The sequence below is a fragment of the Gobius niger genome (genome assembly GCF_951799975.1).
Source record: "Gobius niger genome assembly, chromosome: 3".
Taxonomy (NCBI): domain Eukaryota; kingdom Metazoa; phylum Chordata; class Actinopteri; order Gobiiformes; family Gobiidae; genus Gobius; species Gobius niger.
Window position 1 is genome coordinate 1,911,369 of NC_136854.1, and position 20,964 is coordinate 1,932,332.

The 20,964-nt window shown below is 43.3% G+C and overlaps 1 protein-coding gene across 1 annotated transcript; it reads left to right on the forward strand.

Annotated features, from left to right (window-relative positions):
• Positions 1–5,217: 5,217 nt before the first annotated feature.
• LOC306960558 (protein NLRC3-like) lies at positions 5,218–9,240 on the forward strand (the record flags this gene model as incomplete). The annotated part of the gene is made up of 5 exons (XM_079552992.1): positions 5,218–6,815; positions 6,880–7,047; positions 7,118–7,291; positions 8,538–8,584; positions 9,083–9,240. The coding sequence occupies 5 exons, from the start codon at positions 5,218–5,220 to the stop codon at positions 9,238–9,240; spliced, it is 2,145 nt and encodes a 714-aa protein (XP_079409118.1).
• Between the last annotated feature and the right edge of the window lie 11,724 nt (positions 9,241–20,964).

Consider the following 20,964-nt stretch of genomic DNA (forward strand, 5'->3'; position numbering starts at 1 on the left):
AGAGCTATGATAGAGTAATGATAGAGTCATGATAGAGTTATGATAGAGCTATGATAGAGAAATGATAGAGCTATGATAGTCATGATAGAGTCATGATAGAGTCATGATAGAGTTATGATAGTTATGATAGAGCCATGATAGTCATGATAGAGCTATGATAGAGCTTTGATAGAGCTATGATAGAGTTATGATAGAGTTATGATAGAGCTATGATAGAGTTATGATAGTCATGATAGAGTCATGATAGAGTCATGATAGAGCCATGATAGAGTTATGATAGAGTTATGATAGAGCTATGATAGAGCCATGATAGAGTTATGATAGAGCTATGATAGAGCTATGATAGAGTTATGATAGAGCTATGATAGAGCCATGATAGAGTTATGATAGAGTTATGATAGAGCTATGATAGAGCCATGATAGTCATGATAGAGCTATGATAGAGTTATTATAGAGCCATGATAGAGTCATGATAGATTCATGATAGAGTTATGATAGAGGTATGATAGAGTTATGATAGAGTTATGATAGTCATGATAGAGTTATTATAGAGTCGTGATAGAGTCATGATAGAGTCATGATAGAGTCATGATAGAGTTATGATAGAGTCATGATAGAGTCATGATAGAGTTATGATAGAGCCATGATAGAGTTATGATAGTTATGATTGAGCCATGATAGTCATGATAGAGCTATGATAGAGTTATGATAGAGTTATGATAGAGTCATGATAGAGTTATGATAGAGCTATGATAGAGCTATGATAGAGTTATGATAGAGCTATGATAGAATTATGATAGAGTTATGATAGAGCTATGATAGAGTTATTATAGAGCCATGATAGAGTTATGATAGAGCTATGATAGAGCTATGATAGTCATGATAGAGCCATGATAGAGTTATGATAGAGCTATGATAGAGTTATGATAGAGTTATGATAGAGTTATGATAGAGCTATGATAGAGTTATTATAGAGCCATGATAGAGTTATGATAGAGCTATCATAGTCATGATAGAGCCATGATAGAGTTAGGATAGAGCCCTGATAGTCATGATAGAGCCATGATAGAGTTATGACAGAGCTATGATAGAGTTATGATAGAGTTATGATATAGTTATGACAGAGCTATGATAGAGTTATGATATAGTCATGATAGAGTCATGATAGAGTCATGATAGAGTCATGATAGAGTTATGATAGAGTCATGATAGAGTCATGATAGAGTCATGATAGAGTTATGATAGAGTCATGATAGAGTCATGATAGAGCTATGATAGAGTTATGATAGAGTTATGATAGAGTCATGATAGAGTCATGATAGAGTCATGATAGAGTTATGATAGAGTCATGATAGAGTCATGATAGAGTCATGATAGTCATGATAGAGTTACGAGAGTCATGATAGAACCATGATAGAGCTATGATAGAGTCATGATAGAGTCATGATAGAGTCATGATAGAGTTACGAGAGTCATGATAGAACCATGATAGAGTTATGATAGAGTCATGATAGAGTCATGATAGAGTCATGATAGAGCTATCACAGAGTTATGATAGAGTTATGATAGAGTAGAAAACATGAGCTACACAGCACAGTGGTTCCCTCGTTCGGGTGGAGGAGGCTCCTAGATGCTCCTGGGAACATCTGTCGTACTCCTGTTGTTGGGGACTGTCCCTTTAGCTCAGCATTTCTGCACAAACAGATCTCAGTCTAAAGAAACTAACCTGTATAAAAAAGAATGTAAAATAGAAAATAATAAAAGAAGTTAATCTCTGATATAAAGCTAATGTGTTTCTCTTCTCAGAAAAAATGAGGCTGGAGTCAAAGCAGAAGTTCCGTCTCTGTTCTGGATGCTCATGGGAGCTCTGGACGATTTACCAGACTATGATTTTCAAAGGTTCAAGCTGTACCTGATGGACGACACTCTGTTGAAAGAGTTTGATGTCATTAAGAGAAATCGACTGGAGACAGAAGACAAGACCAAGATCCTGCAGGCCATGATGGACAACTATGGCATCTTCACCCTCAGAGTCATGAAGAGAGTCCTGGAGGCACTGGCTATGGGCAAGATCCTGGATGAGCTGTCCGAGTATCCCTACGACCCTGAGGGTAAGACTGACCTGTGACCCCAAGGGTCAGACCAAAATTAAAAAGTAAAAATTGCATTAACAATAACAATGATAATAATAATACATTTGATTTATATTGCACTTCCACGAAAATCTTCCACGAATGTCACGATTCACCCTCTGTTCGTGGAGTCGGAGCGTGTCCTTTCGTGATGAGTAGTGGTGCTTCGTAATTCAGAGAGCATTCGTACAGCATTCGTAGAGTAGGATCACTGTTTTCACACTCAAAATTGATCAAAACACACGCTACGGCGGAAAGTACCTTTTCGTACTTGCAGTAGCAAAGGAAAAGTCACACAAACTCGGCCAATCCTTGTGCTGCTCCAGGGGAACAGCACCTGCCACCGCTCCTCAGGAGCTGAAGTTGTTCCAACGGCTTTTCTTCCTCCTGATGTTTGGGAGCCAGTTCCTGCCACCCCTATGCCGCTGGAGAACCCCACTGTTATATACTTGTCCCGATTTTCTCTGCATTCTCTGCGTCTGCCTCGCACTCGCACTGCCGCCTGTCACGGCGTGACTGTGCTGTGACCACCATCAAGCTAGCTCCCGGGGCTGCCTCTGGCCCAACCCCGCTGTGTTCTGCTCGAGTAGTGGAATACAACCCAGTTACTGGCCGGCCTGCACTCCGGAGCAGCCTGTCAGCTATGTGGCTACTGTTCGTGGCTTTCCTGCTGCCCCTACATCCACCGAGGCTCCCGTCGCAATCTTCTCTACAACGTCAGTGGCGAAAACAGTATTCCATCTCTCCAGCCCCCCCGCAGCTTACTCCCGCTCGGACACCGGCACAACAACATCCGCATATGTCATCTGCGCACTCATCACGTGACTTCATCTAACCTCCTGCCAATGTCAGCTTCCGCCACACGGACTTCACAACAAAAGCCTCTTAAGACAGAACTCTTCAATACAAGATCACTGAACAGTAAAAGCCTGCTCCTCTGTGATTTCATCATCGACAATAAACTGGATTTACTTTAAACCTGGCACAAACCCATGGACTACATTGCATTAAATCCGACCACGCCACCTGGATACTCATACACCGACAACCCCCCGTCTGGACCAGCGAGGAGGTGGCATCGCAGTCATCCACCGCAGCGACATCTCCCTCCGCCCCATCTCCATCCCGGCTGTATCCTCCTTTGAACACTTGGCTTTCAGACTTCCTGGTTCCCCATCACTCACCACTGCAGTCATCTACCGCCCTCCCAAAAACTGCCCATCATTTCTTTAGGATTTCACAGATTTTGTAACTCAGCTGTCCTCCATTTCTCCGTCCGTTCTCCTCCTTGGTGACTTCAACATCCATATTGACTCCCCTACAGCTAAATTCACATCGGACTTTTTGGACATTTTAAACTGCCTCAACCACACCCATCACGTCACTTCTCCTACACACAATCATGTACACATCCTTGACCTGGTCTGTTCCACACCCTCCCTCACCATACACAACCTGTCACTGACCGACCTCACAATCTCTGATCATCTGGCCATCACCCTGGACATTATTACCCCCCTCCCACCACCAAACACACAAGAACAATTACATTTTGAAACCTGAAATCAATCAGTCCCATCTCTCTCTCCTCCTCCATATCCCATGCCATCACCAGCTCTTCCCTCAGATCCAACTGCCTCTGATCAAGTCAACTTCTATAAACACACACTCTCCTCCTGCCTCAACCAAATAGCCCCCCCTCAAAACTCAAAACTCTCCTTCTCCACCTCCGCCCCTTGGTACACCCCAGATCTCCACAATCTCAAAAAAAAAAACAGACAGCTTGAAAGGCTCCATAAAAAATCCGGTCTCACTGTCCATGCCCAAGCCTACAAACACGCTACAACCACATACAACTCCGCCCTCAAAACTGCCCGGTCCAACTTCTACTCACAACTCATCCACTATAATTCTTCCAACCCCCGTACACTTTTCTCCACATTTGCAAAACTGACCAAAGGACAATATAACCTCGTCATTCACTACTGACCAATACAATAACTTCCTGATCCTACCATTCCAAAATCCATACCATACATTGTTCACTTGCATCCACTTCCTCCGCTTCTCCTCCCTCTGAACATGAACTCACCCCACTCACACTCCATTGCCTTTCCTCCTTCTCTCCTCTGTCTCCCTCCGACACCACCAAACTCCTCTCAAACCATGAAATTCTCAAACTGCCAACTCCTCTCCTCAAAACCTGCATACCCACTCTCATCCCACTCATCACCAGCATCATCAACACTTCCCTGACCTCTGGACCTGTCCCATCCTCGCTCAAACTTGCCTCCATCACACCCCTCCTGAAAAAAAAAGAAAACGGCCTCAACCCTGACAACCTGGAAAACTTCAGACCCATCTCCAATCTCCCGTTACTTTCAAAAATTCTGGAATGCGCAGTCATCACCGAAAATCTCCACTCCTCCCATCTTTTCAAACAGCACTTCAGCACCGCCGCTGACTCTGGTTCCATATCCATCCTCCTCCTCCTCAACCTCTCCACCGCATTCGACGCAATAGACCATTGCATCCTCCTACACCGTCATACTTAAAGAAGCTATACCTGATTGTACAAAGAAACAGGCTCACTCAAATTTCAAATTGTTATTTTCTGGTCCAAACTCATCTCAAACTTTCCTAATGCTTTTACAACATCAACATTCGTCACAGGGACTGAGATTAAACCAGGTTTCACAACTTTCAGTGAGGAAAAGTGTCACTTCACTGTAAAAAATGCCTAATAGCCTGACCTTTTATGTTTAAAAGGCTTTCTGCTTTTACCATATACTAAAGGACAAAATCATTTTATTCCGATGACAGAAAATAAAAAAATCAAGGATAGCTCCTTTAAATATCTGCTCCAGTGTAAAGACACTTACTTCTCTTATCTTGTTTCTGTTTGTTCACAGCGATGATCAGAAAGTGTCAGAATCTCCTCAAACCAACACTGAAGTCCAGGTTTAAGTTCCTGAAGGAGAGTCTCTGCAAAAAAGCCCCCAGAAGGAAGTTTCATGATGGCTTCTCCGAGCTGTACATCACCGTCACAGACCTTGGGCAGGAGGAGGAGCATGAGGTCGGACAGATGGAGAAATACACCAGGAAATCAGCCCGAGAGACAACCGTCCAATGCCAGGACATTTTCAGAGGCACCACAGAGACAGGAGAGCCAATCAGAACGGTGCTGACGTTGGGCGTGGCTGGTGTGGGGAAAACAGTTCTGACTCAGAAGTTCAGTCTGGACTGGGCTGAAGGCAACGCCAACCAGGACGTCCAGCTGCTGTTCCCCTTCACTTTCAGAGCACTCAATGTGCTCCGAGGCTCAGAGTACAGCTTAGTGGGACTCGTGCACCGCTTCTTCAAAGAAACCAAAGGCCTCAGCAGCTTCCAGCAGCTCAAGGTGCTCTTCATCTTGGACGGTCTGGACGAGTGTAGACTTTCTCTGGACTTCAGCCGGACCCGGATCCTGACGGACACGGAGAGCGCCTCAGTGGAGGAGCTGCTGGTGAACCTCATCAGGGGGGACCTGCTTCCCTCCGCTCGCCTCTGGATAACCACACGCCCCGCGGCGGCCAATCAGATCCCTGCTGAGTGCGTCTCCATGGTGACAGAGGTGCGAGGGTTCAGCGACCCACAGAAGGAGCTGTACTTCAGGAACAGGTTCAGAGACGAGGCCCACACAATCATCTCCCACATCAAGACGTCCCGAAGCCTCCACATCATGTGCTTCATGCCAGTCTTCTGCTGGATCCTCTCCACAGTCCTGGAGCATGTGCTGAAGACCAGAGAGAGAGCAGAGCTGCCCAAGACCCTGACTCAGATGTACATCCACTTCCTGGTGGTTCAGGCCAAAGTCAAGAACATCAAGTATGAAGGAGGATCTGAGACAGACCCACACTGGAGTCCAGAGATCAGGAAGATGGTGCAGTCTCTGGGAAAACTGGCCTTTGAGCAGCTGCAGAAAGAAAACCTGATCTTCTACGAGAGTGACCTGAGCGAGTGTGGGCTGGACGCTGCAGCCGCCTCAGTGTACTCCGGAGTCTTCACACAGGTCTTTAGAGAGGAGCCAGGCCTGTACGAGGACAACGTCTACTGCTTCATCCATCTGAGTGTGCAGGAGTTTCTGGCTGCTCTTCACGTCCATCAGACCTTCATCAACACTGGAGTCAACCTGCTCTCCACAAAAACACAGAAGTCCACTCTGCTCAGAGTCAAACGTAAACTGAAACATCTGCACCAGACGGCTGTGGACCAGGCCTTACAGAGTCCAAACGGACACCTGGACTTGTTCCTGCGCTTCCTCCTGGGTCTTTCACTGCCGACCAATCAGACCCTTCTCCGAGGTCTGCTGACACAGACAGGAAGTAGCTCCCAGACCAATCAGAAAACAGCTGAGTACATCAAGCAGAAGCTGAGTGAGGAAGTGTCTGCAGAGAGAAGCATCAACCTGCTCCACTGTCTGAATGAACTGAATGATAGTTCTCTGGTGGAGCAGGTCCAACAGTACCTGAGATCAGGACGTCTGTCTGAAGATGGACTGTGTCCTGCTCAGTGGTCAGCTCTGGCCTTCATCTTACTGTCATCAGAAGAAGATCTGGAGCAGTTTGAGCTGAAGAAATACTGTGCTTCAGAGGAGGCTCTGCTGAGGCTGATGCCAGTGGTCAAAGCCTCCAACAAAGCTCTGTGAGTGAGGTCTATGTAAGTATGAACCTTCTAAACTTCTCCTAAAACAGTGTGTTCTCTCCAGACTGAGCGGCTGTAACCTGTCAGAGAGAAGCTGTGAAGCTCTGTCCTCAGTCCTCAGCTCCTCTAGTCTGACAGTCCTGGACCTCAGTAACAATGACCTGAAGGACTCAGGGCTGAAGATGTTGTCTGTTGGACTGAAGAGTCCTCACTGTAAACTGGAGCAGCTCAGGTCAGAGGGTTTACTCTTCATCTCTGTGAGTTTGTCATTTCTATGACTCTGTTTAACCCTGTGTGTTCAGACTGTCAGGGTGTCTGATCTCAGAGGAAGGCTGTGCTGCTCTGGCCTCAGCTCTGAGGTCCAACCCCTCCCACCTGACAGACCTGGACCTCAGCTTCAACCATCCAGGAGACACAGGAGTACAGCTCCTGACTGCTCTACAGGAGGAGCCCCACTGCTCACTCTCCACTCTCAGGTGAGGACAGCTATTACACAGTTACTACACAGTTACTACACAGTTACTACACAGTTATTACACAGTTATTACACAGTTATTACACAGTTATTACAGATATTACAGTCGACACAAACTGTGGATCAGTCTATTATTCATTAAAATTAGGACATTCTTCTCATTTTCACATTTTCATGTAATTGTGTTTTATTTTTAAGTCCATTCAGATTCATTGTTCATCAGTGACAACATTAGCTCATGTTTTGGTGTCGATCTTTAAATAAAACAGAGACATAACATTCGATCCTCACGTATGTGACAGTTAGCAAGTCGGCTCGTCCGGGAGACTCTTCAGAGTCTGTTAGCATTAGCCTCAAACATCGCACATTCTGATCAATCAGAATGTTCATGTTTAACATTCTGATCAGATGTTTAATTGTCCACATTTAGGTTTCTGTCAACGCCTCTTTTGGGCGGCACGGTAGCGCAGCGGTTAGCGCTCTCGCTTCACAGCTAGAAGGTCTGGGTTCGATTCCCACCAGGACGGGGCCTTTCTGTGTGGAGTTTGTATGTTCTCCCCGTGTCTGCGTAGGTTTCCTCCGGGCACTCCGGTTTCCCCTACCACTAAAAACATGCACAATAGGCCAGGATGAATGATGTGTGTGAGTGAATGTATGGTGGTGGTCAGAGGGTCCGTTGGCGCAGGCGTGTGTGGTCGCGAAAGCGCTTCTGTCAGTCTCCCCCAGGGGAACTGAAGCTACAAACGTAGTTTACCACCACCGAGAATGGAGTGAATGTACAATTGTCTCATGTAAAGCGCTTTGTGACCATGTCTGTGAAAGGTGCTATATAAATAAAGATCTTCTTCTCTTTAGAAAACATTCATGAATGTCCAGAGCATTAAAGATTTGACTTCAGATACAAATGAGAGAACAAAATTGTCGTCTGAGCTAAATGCTAACTCAGATTCAGTTTCTTCTTTTTGTGGCTCAGATTCACATCCAGTGGCCTCGAAACATCATCTAATTATATGTTAATGATAAAGAAACCACATAAAGGATATCAATGCCATGAAAGGACAAACTGTACCTCACCATACTTTAGTATTGTGCTGGGCTTCACTGTTTATTCTTACAGATGTAACGATCAATTTAAAACAGGTCCCTGATTCCAGGGCGACACAATGACCCTGTAACTGTGAGGCTGTTTAGTTGTTCCTGTGTGACATCATCTGCATGCCCTGTTTAACTGAAGTGTGTTTCCTCAGACTGGATCCTGCTGGAGCTGAGTGGTTAAAACCAGGAGTCAGGAAGTGTGAGTATAACGTTCACACAAAGCATTCTGGGTAATGGAGTCTTCATATAAACACTGTCTGCAGTGAGACCCGTTTCATCCCCAGAGAAGTGTCTCCTGCTCAACATGTTTTTACTGAGTTTCTGTCGAAACAACTTTGTCATGTTTTCATTTTCTCACAACGATCAGCAACAGGTTCATTTAAAATTGTATCATCATGAACAGGTTATTGAGGACAAATGCATTTCTTTTTTACATTATTTTATTAAGGGGGCTCTGCAATCGTTATACGGGAACTTCAAAAACAGCTTCATATTTTAAAGAATTTGTAACCCCCCAAACAAAAGTCACATTTTAGATTTGTGAAAAAGCCGAGTCCACACTGGTCAGTCTGCACCCACATGTTTGTTCCTCAGAGTTCACAGGTCGGGAGCATGGCCGTATCTACCATTGTGGTCCAAATGTAGCTTCTTTTTTTTTAACACATTGATAATCCTTTGTAAACACGTGCTTATACAGACGGAAGAGCCTCTAATTCAGATGTGGATGAGCTGGTTCTGGACCTACATGTGTCCACTCTAAAACCCAACCTCATGCAACCTTTGGACCCGAGTGTAAACTGGGCGGAGGTGCAGCTGAGGCGGTGTCCGCCCTCACTACAACAGCAGCGCCTTTAGCATGAACCGCACTAAAGTTTCTTTACTCTGCCATAAAGAGAGAGGAGCCTGTGCGTGGTCAGACTGACGTGACTTGGAGTTTTCCTCTCAGTCTGATCCGAGGAGTGAGAGGAAGTAGAAGCGTCTGTGGCCTCATCGTTCTCCTCCTCTGCCACTGAACCCCTGGCTTTGTGTCTGTCTCATGCAGAGACTGTAATGTCCTGCTTAGAAATGATCTTGGCTTTAATGAGAGCTGAAACCAGTGGTTTGACAGTGAGGGCGCCGCAGAGGGGGCGGGGCCAGAGCGCAGAGTCCAAACCAGAGTCTGATGTTCAGAATGAGCCGGTCACTGGGACAAAGCGAAACCCTCAGCTTTACCCGTTCACACAAACAGCCTCCAAACGTGTAGGAACCACTGGCCCAGGCTCTTTCTGTGACACAGTCTCTCTGGTCCTATCGTTTCCTCCTCACTGAAGCAGAGGAAGAGATGAAGAGGTTCAAGCAAAGCAAGTTAGTCTTCGGGGTCACAGGGGAAAGAGCTGCAGACGCCTCAGGTTCAGCAACAAAGAGACAGAGAATCATGAAGAAGACGGGAGAGAGAAAGTGCAGCATCCACGGCGTCACTGAAGCTTCTCTCAAAGTCTGACACACTGGGTTTATACATGAGCCCGTCTAGTCTCCGTCAGTCCAGGTCCAGTCCTTATAGTCCTGGTTTAGTCCTGTAGTCTCTCTCAGTCCAGTCCTTATAGTCCTGGTTGAGTCCTGTAGTCTCTCTCAGTCCAGTCTTTATAGTCCTGGTTTAGTCCTGTAGTCTCTCTCAGTCCAGTCCTTATAGTCCTGGTTTAGTCCTGTAGTCTCTCTCAGTCCAGTCCTTATAGTCCTGGTTTAGTCCTGTAGTCTCTCTCAGTCCAGTCCTTATAGTCCTGGTTTAGTCCTGTAGTCTCTCTCAGTCCAGTCCTTATAGTCCTGGTTTAGTCCTGTAGTCTCTCTCAGTCCAGTCCTTATAGTCCTGGTTTAGTCCTGTAGTCTCTCTCAGTCCAGTCCTTATAGTCCTGGTTTAGTCCTGTAGTCTCTCTCCGTCCAGTCCTTATAGTACTGGTTTAGTCCTGTAGTCTCTCTCAGTCCAGTCCTTATAGTCCTGGTTTAGTCTGTGAACCTGTTCATAACAAAGGCAATAAAACCTGTTCTGATTCTGAGTTAGTCCTAGTGTCGGTCAGTCCAGGTCTAGACAAGGATTTGAAATAACTGTTTAAATAAAGCTTTATATTGAAGTCAAATTGCATGTTTTAATCTGAGAGACAGTGAGCTTGAGAGGTGAGGCTGATGAAGCTGTTAGTCAGTAAAGCTGTAATATACAGGAACATAATCATAATTCATTAGTCTCATTCACTCTAGACCCCTTAACTCCCACCTGAACCGAGCACATTTTCTCCGGCTTTACCCCAATCCAAAAGCTTCTGGAAAAAAGGTCTGAAAATAGCAACAAAACTGAGACGGAAACAACGATGAAAATTTGAAAAAAGTGACAAAAAATGGACGAAAAAATGGACAAAAAATGACAAAAATTGACAAAATTTTGACAAATAAGTGAGAAAAATTTGACGAAAAATTGAGGAAAAAATGGACAAAAAGTGATAAGAATTTGACAAAAAAATGCAAATAATTTGATGAAAAAGTGACAAAAAAAATCTGACGATGTGAGGAAAAAGATCAATTTAGTTTTGTAGGTCTTAGCTTTCAAATGAGGTGTTACACTGGCCTACAGGATTTGGGTAAAGCTGAACTGGAGAAAATGCTTTTGGTTCAGGCGGGAGTTAAGAGGTTAAACTCCAGATGAATTTCCCGACGTGCTCCACTCTGTGAATGAGCTTTACCGATGAGCTTCTATTCATTAAACCTGAAACTCTGAGTCATGAACCAAAGAGACGTGTTTAATGAGCGACGTCACAGTCACTTTGTTTCAACACGTTTGAACTTGAAGAAAGTCATTTGAGAATTAGAACAAAAATACATTTATTATTTAGAAAAGAAACAAGTCTTTAAATATTCTTAAATCAGTAATTTACAGGAACTAAACTAAAGTTACACCTTCATGAGACGTGTTTTGTTCCTGATAAACCACTTTCTAAGAGTTTAAATGTAAATGTTCATTATGTTTCTTTATCTGCGACAGCGCGACACAAACAAGAATTGAAGTTTTTATACGAAAGAAAATATTTGTTAAATGTCACTTCAGAACATTCCAGGTTATGTGTGGCTACGTCACAAGAGAAACTAAACTGAAATAGAAATAAATGAGCTCAGCTTCACTCAGACGATCCTGTGAAGCCTTTGGAACAGAAGCATTTTTACAGAAACAATAATTAATGCTCCTGTTTTATTCTAATGTCGGGGTGAAATGTTACAAACTTAAAAATGTGCAGTTTCATCATGTTTTTACTTTTAAGTGAAGCAATAATTAAATCGATTATTTTTTTATTTTTTTTTATTTTTGAATCTTTGAGTCCATTTCAAATCAATATAAATGTTGTTCTCCTCTAAAGAGTGAACAGGGACTAACTGCTGCTGTGTTTTCTCTCCGTCAGATTTCACTGAACTCTCTCTGGATCCAAACACAGCTCAGAGGAACCTCAAACTGTCTGACAACAACAAGAAGGCCACACTTGTGAGAGAAGATCAGCCGTATCCAGATCACCAGGAAAGATTTGAGGACTGGTATCAGCTTCTGTGTGACTCTGGTCTGACTGGGCGCTGTTACTGGGAGGTCCAGTGGAGAGGAGAGGTTTATATATCAGTATCTTACAGAAGAATCAAGAGGAAAGGAGGAGTTTATGACAGTTTGTTTGGACGCAATGATCAGTCCTGGAGTCTGTTCTGCTCTGAACGTGGTTTCTCTGTTTGGCATAAAAAGAAAGAAACCTCCCTCCCTCAGCCCGGCTCCTCCTCTGGGACAGTAGGGGTGTATGTGGACTGTGCTGCTGGCTCTCTGTCCTTCTACACAGTCTCCTCTGAGGAACTGATCCACCTCCACACCTTCAACACCACCTTCATTCACACCCTGATCCCTGGGTTTTGGCTCTGGGGTTTAGGCTCCTCAGTGTCTCTGTCAGACTGAGGATCAGAGTCTCAATTCTACAGATGAGTTTCAGTCACATGACCTTTTCCTGACATTTCTTTCCCAGTTCATTGATAAAAACAAAGTAAATCATGAATCTTTGAGAGATGTTGGAAAATCTCCTTCAGATAAATAAATAAAATAACTAAACCGTATGAAGGGAAACTCTCGGTCACGTCTTTGTCTTTTTCTAAATCCTTTTGTTCCAGAATCCTGAGTTCAACATCTGTCATAAAAACGACTCAATAAATGAATTAATAACATTGATTTAAATATGTGACCAATGCAAAGTTATTATTTGCACATGTTCAACTTTTTAAAGCAGATGGAGAAATGTGGAAGTAAATATATGTCTCCACTGCTCACGTGGATGGATCAGGTCCAAACAAACCATTGAAATGTGTGAGTTCAGGGAGTTTAGCGTGAACACTGAAATGTGTCGAGCCGTAACCGTGAGGCTCACAGGCTTCGCTTTAAACACTTTTCTTGCACAAATGTATTTGGTGAAATAACTGAGGGAAGAGACGGAGGCTCAGGGCGGATCTGTCGTAACGAGCAGAGAGACCGGACCTGGGATCAGCCCGATACTGACACTTCTTAAATCATTTACAATCGTCCAGGAATCCCAGAGAAACGCTTCCAAACGGTGAATATGTTGAATACAGTGGATAAAGAACTGCCTGTCAAATGATCGATTTATTCACTGTGTCGTACGGCGTCAGATCAATCACGACAATATGAAAATAAAATAAATGTAGAGTCTAATGTGGGTCAGTCTGTTTCCTGTCAACCTCCCAAAGCCTGGATCACATCTGGACTCTTTATAGTCAAGTTTAAGTCAAGTTATAAATAGTCTTTGTTTTTCACATCAAAATGTCGAGATTTTAGTAAATAAATAGAATATTTCCTCCCTCATTACTGACATTTATGCTTCATTATGAAGCTGGTGGAGAGAGATTTGTCATCTGTCATCACTTTGGACAACATCTCTCTTTGTTCTTTTCTCTGTTTCTGTCTTTTTTTCCCCGCTCCCTGTGAACAGTGTTGATTTGAAGCCAAAATCTCAAGATGGAAACTTATTTATTATTTATTATATCATTTATTCCAAAGGGTGCACTCACTTTTTCCTCCCAGTGTTTATAAAGTTCCTCCAGTCACTCATGGATCACGGTGCTCTCCAAATGTTCACTCTTTTTAGACGTTTTCTGCCGGACTATATTATAACACACAAACCAAGTCTAGATCAGGTCATTAGGCCCGAGCCGGACACAGTCCCGGCAAGGGACTATTGTTTTTGCGTGGTTTCTTCCTATTATTTTTTTCCAGTAATCATTGCATTTTTGACCCGCTGAACGTGGGCGAAAACTCACCAAAATTGGCGGAGGCATTGGGGCGACATGAACATTTATGGTAATGGACGAATTGGCCACGCCCACAACAAAATGCCTCCACAGCGCCTCCTGGAAGCTGACCCCAATTAAAAAAAAGGTGCATTTTTGGGCGTAGGCCCGAATCCTTGGGCACAGTGAGGCGACTTCTGTTGTGATATTGGACTATACAAAACCATTAAACTTGAAACTTGAAACAGTGCAAGGGGACATCAGGACAATCCCAAAACTCAATTGAAGCGCCACGCCCGCACGCACAGGGAGGTGGCCATTTTGCCTTTGAATTGTCTTTTAAGTGGCTTGTAAGTGGCCCGTCCATCCTCCATGAAAATCGCCAGAGTTCTTAGCCTGGCAGCATGCTGGCATGCAATTTTCAAAATTTCCTCCTTTCTTCACAAAAGCCACACTTTTGGACTCATGTATTTATACTACCCCTCTGTCACAGACAGAAGCTTAAATTTTGGACGTTTTTGCCTCCAAATTCAAGTTTTTCTCAACTGTACAATCACAGGCAATTCAGTTTTTCTTTTTCCTGTCCGTCTCTCTGTGTGTTCCTCGTACTACGTGGGTCTCACCAAATTAGTCCTTCAATATCGAGGGTGCTGCAGGGCTGGAGCACCCTCTCAACGATTCTTTGGGCAGCCAGGAATTTACCCTAATTATAAAATTATAAAATATATTATTTTCTAAACTAAATTTGTTTCCTGCAAATACACGGGGGGTCTTTCACAACATAAATCTCAAATCCGTTGCATCATTCACTCGTATGCTCCATTGGTAGAGAACTGGGTTTGCATCCAGGAGGTTGCTGGATTGAAACCTGGCCTTTACTCTTTTTCATTTTTTCTTCTTTTGGACTCAGCACCTTCTGGGAAGAACATAAATCGGCGCCTATGGTCCCACACCCATTAAAAACAGGGAAATGACCCCTCCAGTGTGTCTCTGAGATCAAATTTCAGTCTGGGAATTTAGAGAAGCCAACCCGTCATCAGGCCCATGTTTGCATGGAAATATAGCTCAATGATTATCATGGTTGTCTCAAGTGAAGGAGGTTGCTAGTCCAAACACAGCCTTGACACTTTCAAATTGCCTTCACCTTTTACATGGGCCACTGCACACATTGTCACAGCCTAGTGCGGGGCGTTTCGTAAGATTTGCTGTGCCTGTGTGGCGTCTTAGCATGAATGTTGAGAACCATGAGATTTCTGGATCAATTCTGACTAAGTTTTTAATTTTTTTTACCGTTTTACCGCTTATGGTCCCACCCTCATGAAAAACGCTTTCAAAATATGCGTCACTAAAGAGAAAGACATGGGGGGATAGTAGGGAAACAATTGAGGCAACACTGTGGGTCAGGGGCGATCAGGGGCGGTCAAAATGAGCGAGTTCGATTGTGGGGCTCGCAAGGGGCTAGAGTGATGAGTGGTCGCAAGGGACCAAAGCGAACAGAGATGGTCGCAAGGCATGAGAACGAGCAGAGGTGGTCGCAAGGGACGAGAGCGAGCAGGGGCGGTTGCAAGGGACGAGTCCCCAAGGGCGAGGGCCTTCATCGCCGCTTGCGGCAGAATGTCCAGTAGAAGCGAAAAAACGTCACCTAAGGTAGTGTTAGCATATGTAGCATGGAGCTAATGTAGCTTCCTGGTTAGCATTGTCCGTTTTGAAAATATTTCTGGGCTGTTGAACCACATTGCTGCTCATCACGTCTCTGTGTCTTTATTTAGTAGAAAGATATATTCTTCATTTAGTGTTTGTTAAAATGGTTTCTTTGTTTTCCCTCTGGCTGCTTCGAACATGACCATATTTGGACGAATCCGCCTGTATCGATCGTCATTTGAAATCAGGGACAGAGCCAGGTTTAAATGTATGACTTTATTTTGCAACATATGTTAGTTACAAGGATTTGCTCAGAGGGATTTTGGATCTTTTTAGTTTTTGAATTAACTAGTTATTAGTGGACAAGTCGGTGGCACAGTGGTTGGAGCTCGTACTTCACAACTAGAAGGTCCTTGGTTCGATTCCCACCAGGATGGGGCCTTTCTGTGGAGTTTGCATGTTAATTAATGTGTCAATGAGCAAAAAAAACACAACATGCTACGACACCTGCAGTGGCGCTTATGGCCTCTAGGGGCGACCTTGAGTGAAAGGCGCCAAACAAATAAAATGTTATTATTTGTTATTTCCTTTTTCACAAAGGAGAGGTTTGGATTTTTCTTTCCCATAATGAATGTGATCATCATTTGCAAACTGCATTTTGTTTTCACTGTGAATGTCCGTGTGTGATATAAGAATCGTCTTGATGATCAGAAACATTGAAGTGGTAAATATTTAAACAAATGGAAGAAATCAGGAAGGGGCAAATCATTTCTCACTTCACTGTATGTTCCCCGTATTTCTATGTCACAAATGTAATGAAGAGAGAAGTTTTAATCAAAGGAACGAGACAGGGATGTTCATTGTCACCGCTCACATTTGCACTTTTCATACTTTACTATATACAATATAAATACATATAGTGTCTAATTACTTGAGGCGACAGTGGCACAAATAGCTGGTCGTCTTGTGGCCGGAGGGTTGGCGGTCGGAATCCTGCAGGTGCACACTGTTCTTGTGTCCTTTGGCAAGACACTTCACCCACATTGCCTCTAGTGTCGGTGTACACTGGTGTGTGAATGACAGAGTGAATGGGTGAGTGAGTGAGTGCTTTTAGTGCCTAATGGAGGAAAAAAAGTAATATAAATGTGACCATTTACCTTTAATTTACCATAAACATTAAAGATTTAAAGATTGTGTATAATAAACATTTGATGAAACCACTAGTGATGTTGAAAAATGTCCTAAAGATAAATACATTTAATAAAATTAAACTAAACATGATGAAGGGGAAACTCATGGTCACATCTTTGTCTTTTTCTAAATCCTTTTGTTACAGAATTACACATCTGTTTTCAACATCTGTCATTAAAAACTTACTTAATTAACTGAACTTGACTCAATTGTTCTAAATATATAAAACATGCAAAGTGAGTTTATTATTTGCACATTTATTACATTCACATCCAAAACAATTAAATATAATTTAGTTATGAAATATCTCTGAATACTGTAATGTTTTAATGAAGTTACTCGAGTATAAATGTACCTGACTCCTCCCACCTCTGCCCCTTTCAAACGCACCAGTCTAATCACTCACTGACTTTTATTACTGCGGCGTCACCTGAGGCGGAGCTGCTCTTTGCTCCTGGTCGGGCAGGTTTCTTTAGAGTCACACACGGGACGGAGAGGAGCCACGGAGGATCTGACTGACACAGGACCACGGCTTTAGGGCCACACGCACCGATCCAGAGGGCCCCAGCTCCAGAGGACCCCAGCTCCAGAGGACCCAGCTCCAGAGGGCCCCAGCTCCAGAGGGCCCAGCTCCAGAGGGCCCCAGCTCCAGAGGGTCCAGCTCCAGAGGGCCCCAGCTCCAGAGGGCCCCAGCTCCAGAGGGCCTCAGCTCCAGAGGGCCTCAGCTCCAGAGATTCTCAGCTCCGGTGAGTTCTTTGACTGATTTCAATCCCACATTCAGGATTCAGGGGTTTGTGTGGGCAGGGTCACTGTGAGTCAGACATAAGTCAGATAATCACATAAATAAAGTCTGTTTCCTTCATTTGACTTTGACTTTTTGAACACAAAGTCCTTTAATCATTTATTTTAAACGTCTAACAGAGTCATATTATTTTAGACAATACCACACATTAGTAGGAAATCCATTGTTGGGTCAGAATCGTTTGCCCATATTTCAGAGACAGTAATGAGTTAGATTTACTTATTATTTTTAGTTTGTTTTAGCATCGACTTCTACAGGTGTAATATTGTGAGCTGGTGTCGAACTCTAACCTCATAAACCTGAATAAAACAATAAAGTGGTGCAGTTTTACGGCGGTGTTTACAGTAAAGACGTGGGACTGTGATCCTTCAGAGGCTGGTGAAGGTTAATGATTCATATTTATTATTGGATTATCGATTATGGAACAGGTCGCTTTGAATGAGGCCATTTCCTCGATGCTGTGGGCAGTGGGTTCATCCACAACAGCTTTATTTACTGAGTTTGGGAAATCTCTCGTTTGAGCAAAAATTTGAGGCGGGGAAATTTCGTATCTCGACTGTGTGAAGTAAAACTGCATAAGAAATGAGTATGAGGGAGAAGCAGGTGTAAACCTTCATGCAGAACAATATAATGCAGTTTGTGAACCAATGTGGTGTTCTAAACGTTTACAGATGTTTGTATCTGGCTCATTTACAAAAATAATTGGATTGTTGTTAATGATTTATAGTGGTTTATAAAAAAAGTGCATGTTACCTGCGACCTTGTTTCCTTGGCTCGACCTGCAGTTCACAACCGCTGTCCAAACAAAAGGCTCCACGAGTCTGTCCCACGTCCTTAATCCTTACGAAATCCGCGGGACGGCGTATTGATGATGGTTACAGGAGGGGGCACGAGCCGTATGTTCGCTGTTCACCTGCCACTCATCCAAAGTGCGCTGCGTTCTGCACCGCCACAGAGTGAACCATTTCAGACAGAACCGGACTGTCACGTTCACATCTGAGAGTTCAGCGAGCTCCACAGCAAAATAAGTTCTCTCTAGTCCGCACCACTGTCCGCAATAAATGTCTGTGTCTTGGGACAAAATCGCTGTGGTCAATGCACCAATTGTGACAGGCCCTTAAGATACAGAGTTAGAAACTTTGAGTTTTGGAAAATGTATTTACACTAACAATAAACTGGTCATTACTAAAAGAAAATCTGAGAATTTTTAGGTCAACAGCAAAACTCAGAATAGAAATTAGATTCTTCTATAAAATAACAAAATAAGTACAAGAGTTTAAATGTGAAGAGAAGGAACTGCAAATGTCGTCCCCAGAGAGAGAGAAAACGCCTTTAAAGAAAATGGTCTTTAAAATGACGAGTTCCTAAATAAATGTAATATTCATGAAAGGTAAATAATGAGGACTTAAACAATGATGAAATATCTGAATATCTTGGTCAAATAAAGCTACTGTGTTAAAGCAAATGAAGAGAGTGGACGAGTGGAGACGAGACCCGATGATCAAAGCCCAAACTGAACAAAGTCTGAGGCCAGTCTGGTCCTGTAGGTTCTGGAGCTACAAAGTCCATGAAGCAGCTCCCAGTGAGGAACATGATCTGTCAAAACAGAAAAAGACCAAACACAGAAGGAGCTGGATCCAAGAAAGGAACAAATGTGAAAAGACTGGAGCAGCTTTTTGTTTCCATCACTGGGCCCTAGTTTTACATTTACAGAGCCTCTCGAAAGTATTCATACACCTTGAACATTTGCACATTTTGTCATGTTTACAACCTTAAACATAAAGATTTTATTTGGATTTTTTTACTGAACGTTCACACACAAGTAACAGACAACTGTGAAGTGAAAGCAAAATGATACATGATTCTGTTATTTTTCAAAAAATAGAAAAGTGAAAAGTGGGGCTTGCATAAGTATTCATACAGCATGAATGAATACTTTGTGAACCCCCTTTTGCTGTAATAACAGTAGCAAGTCTTTTGGGGTTTGACTCTACAAGATTTGCACATGTAGAGACTGACATTCCTCTTTACAAAACAACTCAAGCTCTGTCACATTAGAAGGAGAGCGTTTGTGAACAGCAGTTTTCAGATTATTCCACAGATTTTCAATAGGATTTAGGTCAGGTCTTTGACTGGGCCATTCTAGCACATTAATATGTTTTTATTGAACCATTCCATTGTAGATTTATCTTTGTGTTTCGGGTCATTGTCCTGCTGAAGGTGAATCTCCGCCCCAGCCTCAGTTCTCTTTCTGGCTCCAGCAGGTTTTCCTCCAAAATGTCTCTGTATTTGGCTCCATCCATCTTCACAACTATTCTTACAATCTCCCCAGTCCCCACGGAGGAAAAGCAGCCCCACAGCATGATGCTCCCCCCCGTATATCTGACACTGGGGATGGTGCACACAGGACCATGAGCAGTGTCAGGTTTGCTCCATACATAACGTTTTGCATTTGGGCCAAAAAGTTCAATTTTTGTCTCATCTGACCAAAGCTCCTTCTTCCACATGGAGCTGTGTCCTCCATATGACTTCTACAAACTTCATACAGGATTTCTTATGGCCTCCTTTCAATAATGGCTTTCTTCTTCCACTCGTCCATGAAGGCCAGATTTGTGTAGATACGACTTATAGTTGTCCCATGTCCAGATTCCCCCAGCTCAGCGGCAGGACTTCACAGCTCCTCCAGAGTTATCTTGGGGCACTTGGTTGCCTTTCTGACCAGTGTTCTCCTTGTTCGCTCTGATATTTTAGGTGGAGGACCACGCCTTGGTAAGTTTGCAGTGGTGCTTTACTCTTTCCATTTCCGAACAATGGATTGAACAGTTGCTCCGGGAGATGTTCAAATCTTGGGAAATGTTTGTATAACTTAATGCTGCTTTAAACTTCTACAGAACTTTATCCCTGACCTTTCTGGTGCTCCTTGACCTTCATGATGCCAACACACTCCGACCACAGCTCTGAGGGCCTAAAAGAACAGCTGAAATTATACTGAGAGTAGATTACACACAGGTGCCTCTATTTAACTGTTAGGCCAAGGTGTGAACATTCTGGAGTCATTAGGAATGTTTTAAAGGCAATTTAATGCACTCAGAAAATGCTGTATGATACTTATGCACGCCCCACTTTTCACTTTTCTATTTTTTGAAAATTAACAGAATCATGTATCATTTTGCTTTCACTTCACAGTTTTCTGTTACTTGTGTGTGAACGTTCAGTAAAAAAATAAAAATAAAATCTTTATGTTTAGGGTTGTAAACATGACAAAATGTGCAAAAGCTCAAGGTGTATGAATACTTACAAGAGGCACTGTATAACATGATCTGTCACACTTTCATGAACAAATGATGGAAAACTCCTGTACGACTGAGAGCTCACACAAACACATCACACTCTTTGGCTGAACTCGTATATTTGAGTAAGTCTGTGTGACATTTTGTTGTTTCCTCATGACAGAAAACCCCCGGACTCTTTTAAATAGATATTTGTGTCTGTGTTCATTAAATGTTCTGCTCTGGTTGATCTTTTATCACAGACTGTCTTCCTGAACTAATCTTTATGACCAGAGACTCATAAAGTGTTTGCCTTCACCTTTCAGTGTCTGTTATTTTGATTCTTAGTTTCCCTCAGTCTCAGAGCGAGTCAGAGCTGGACACACG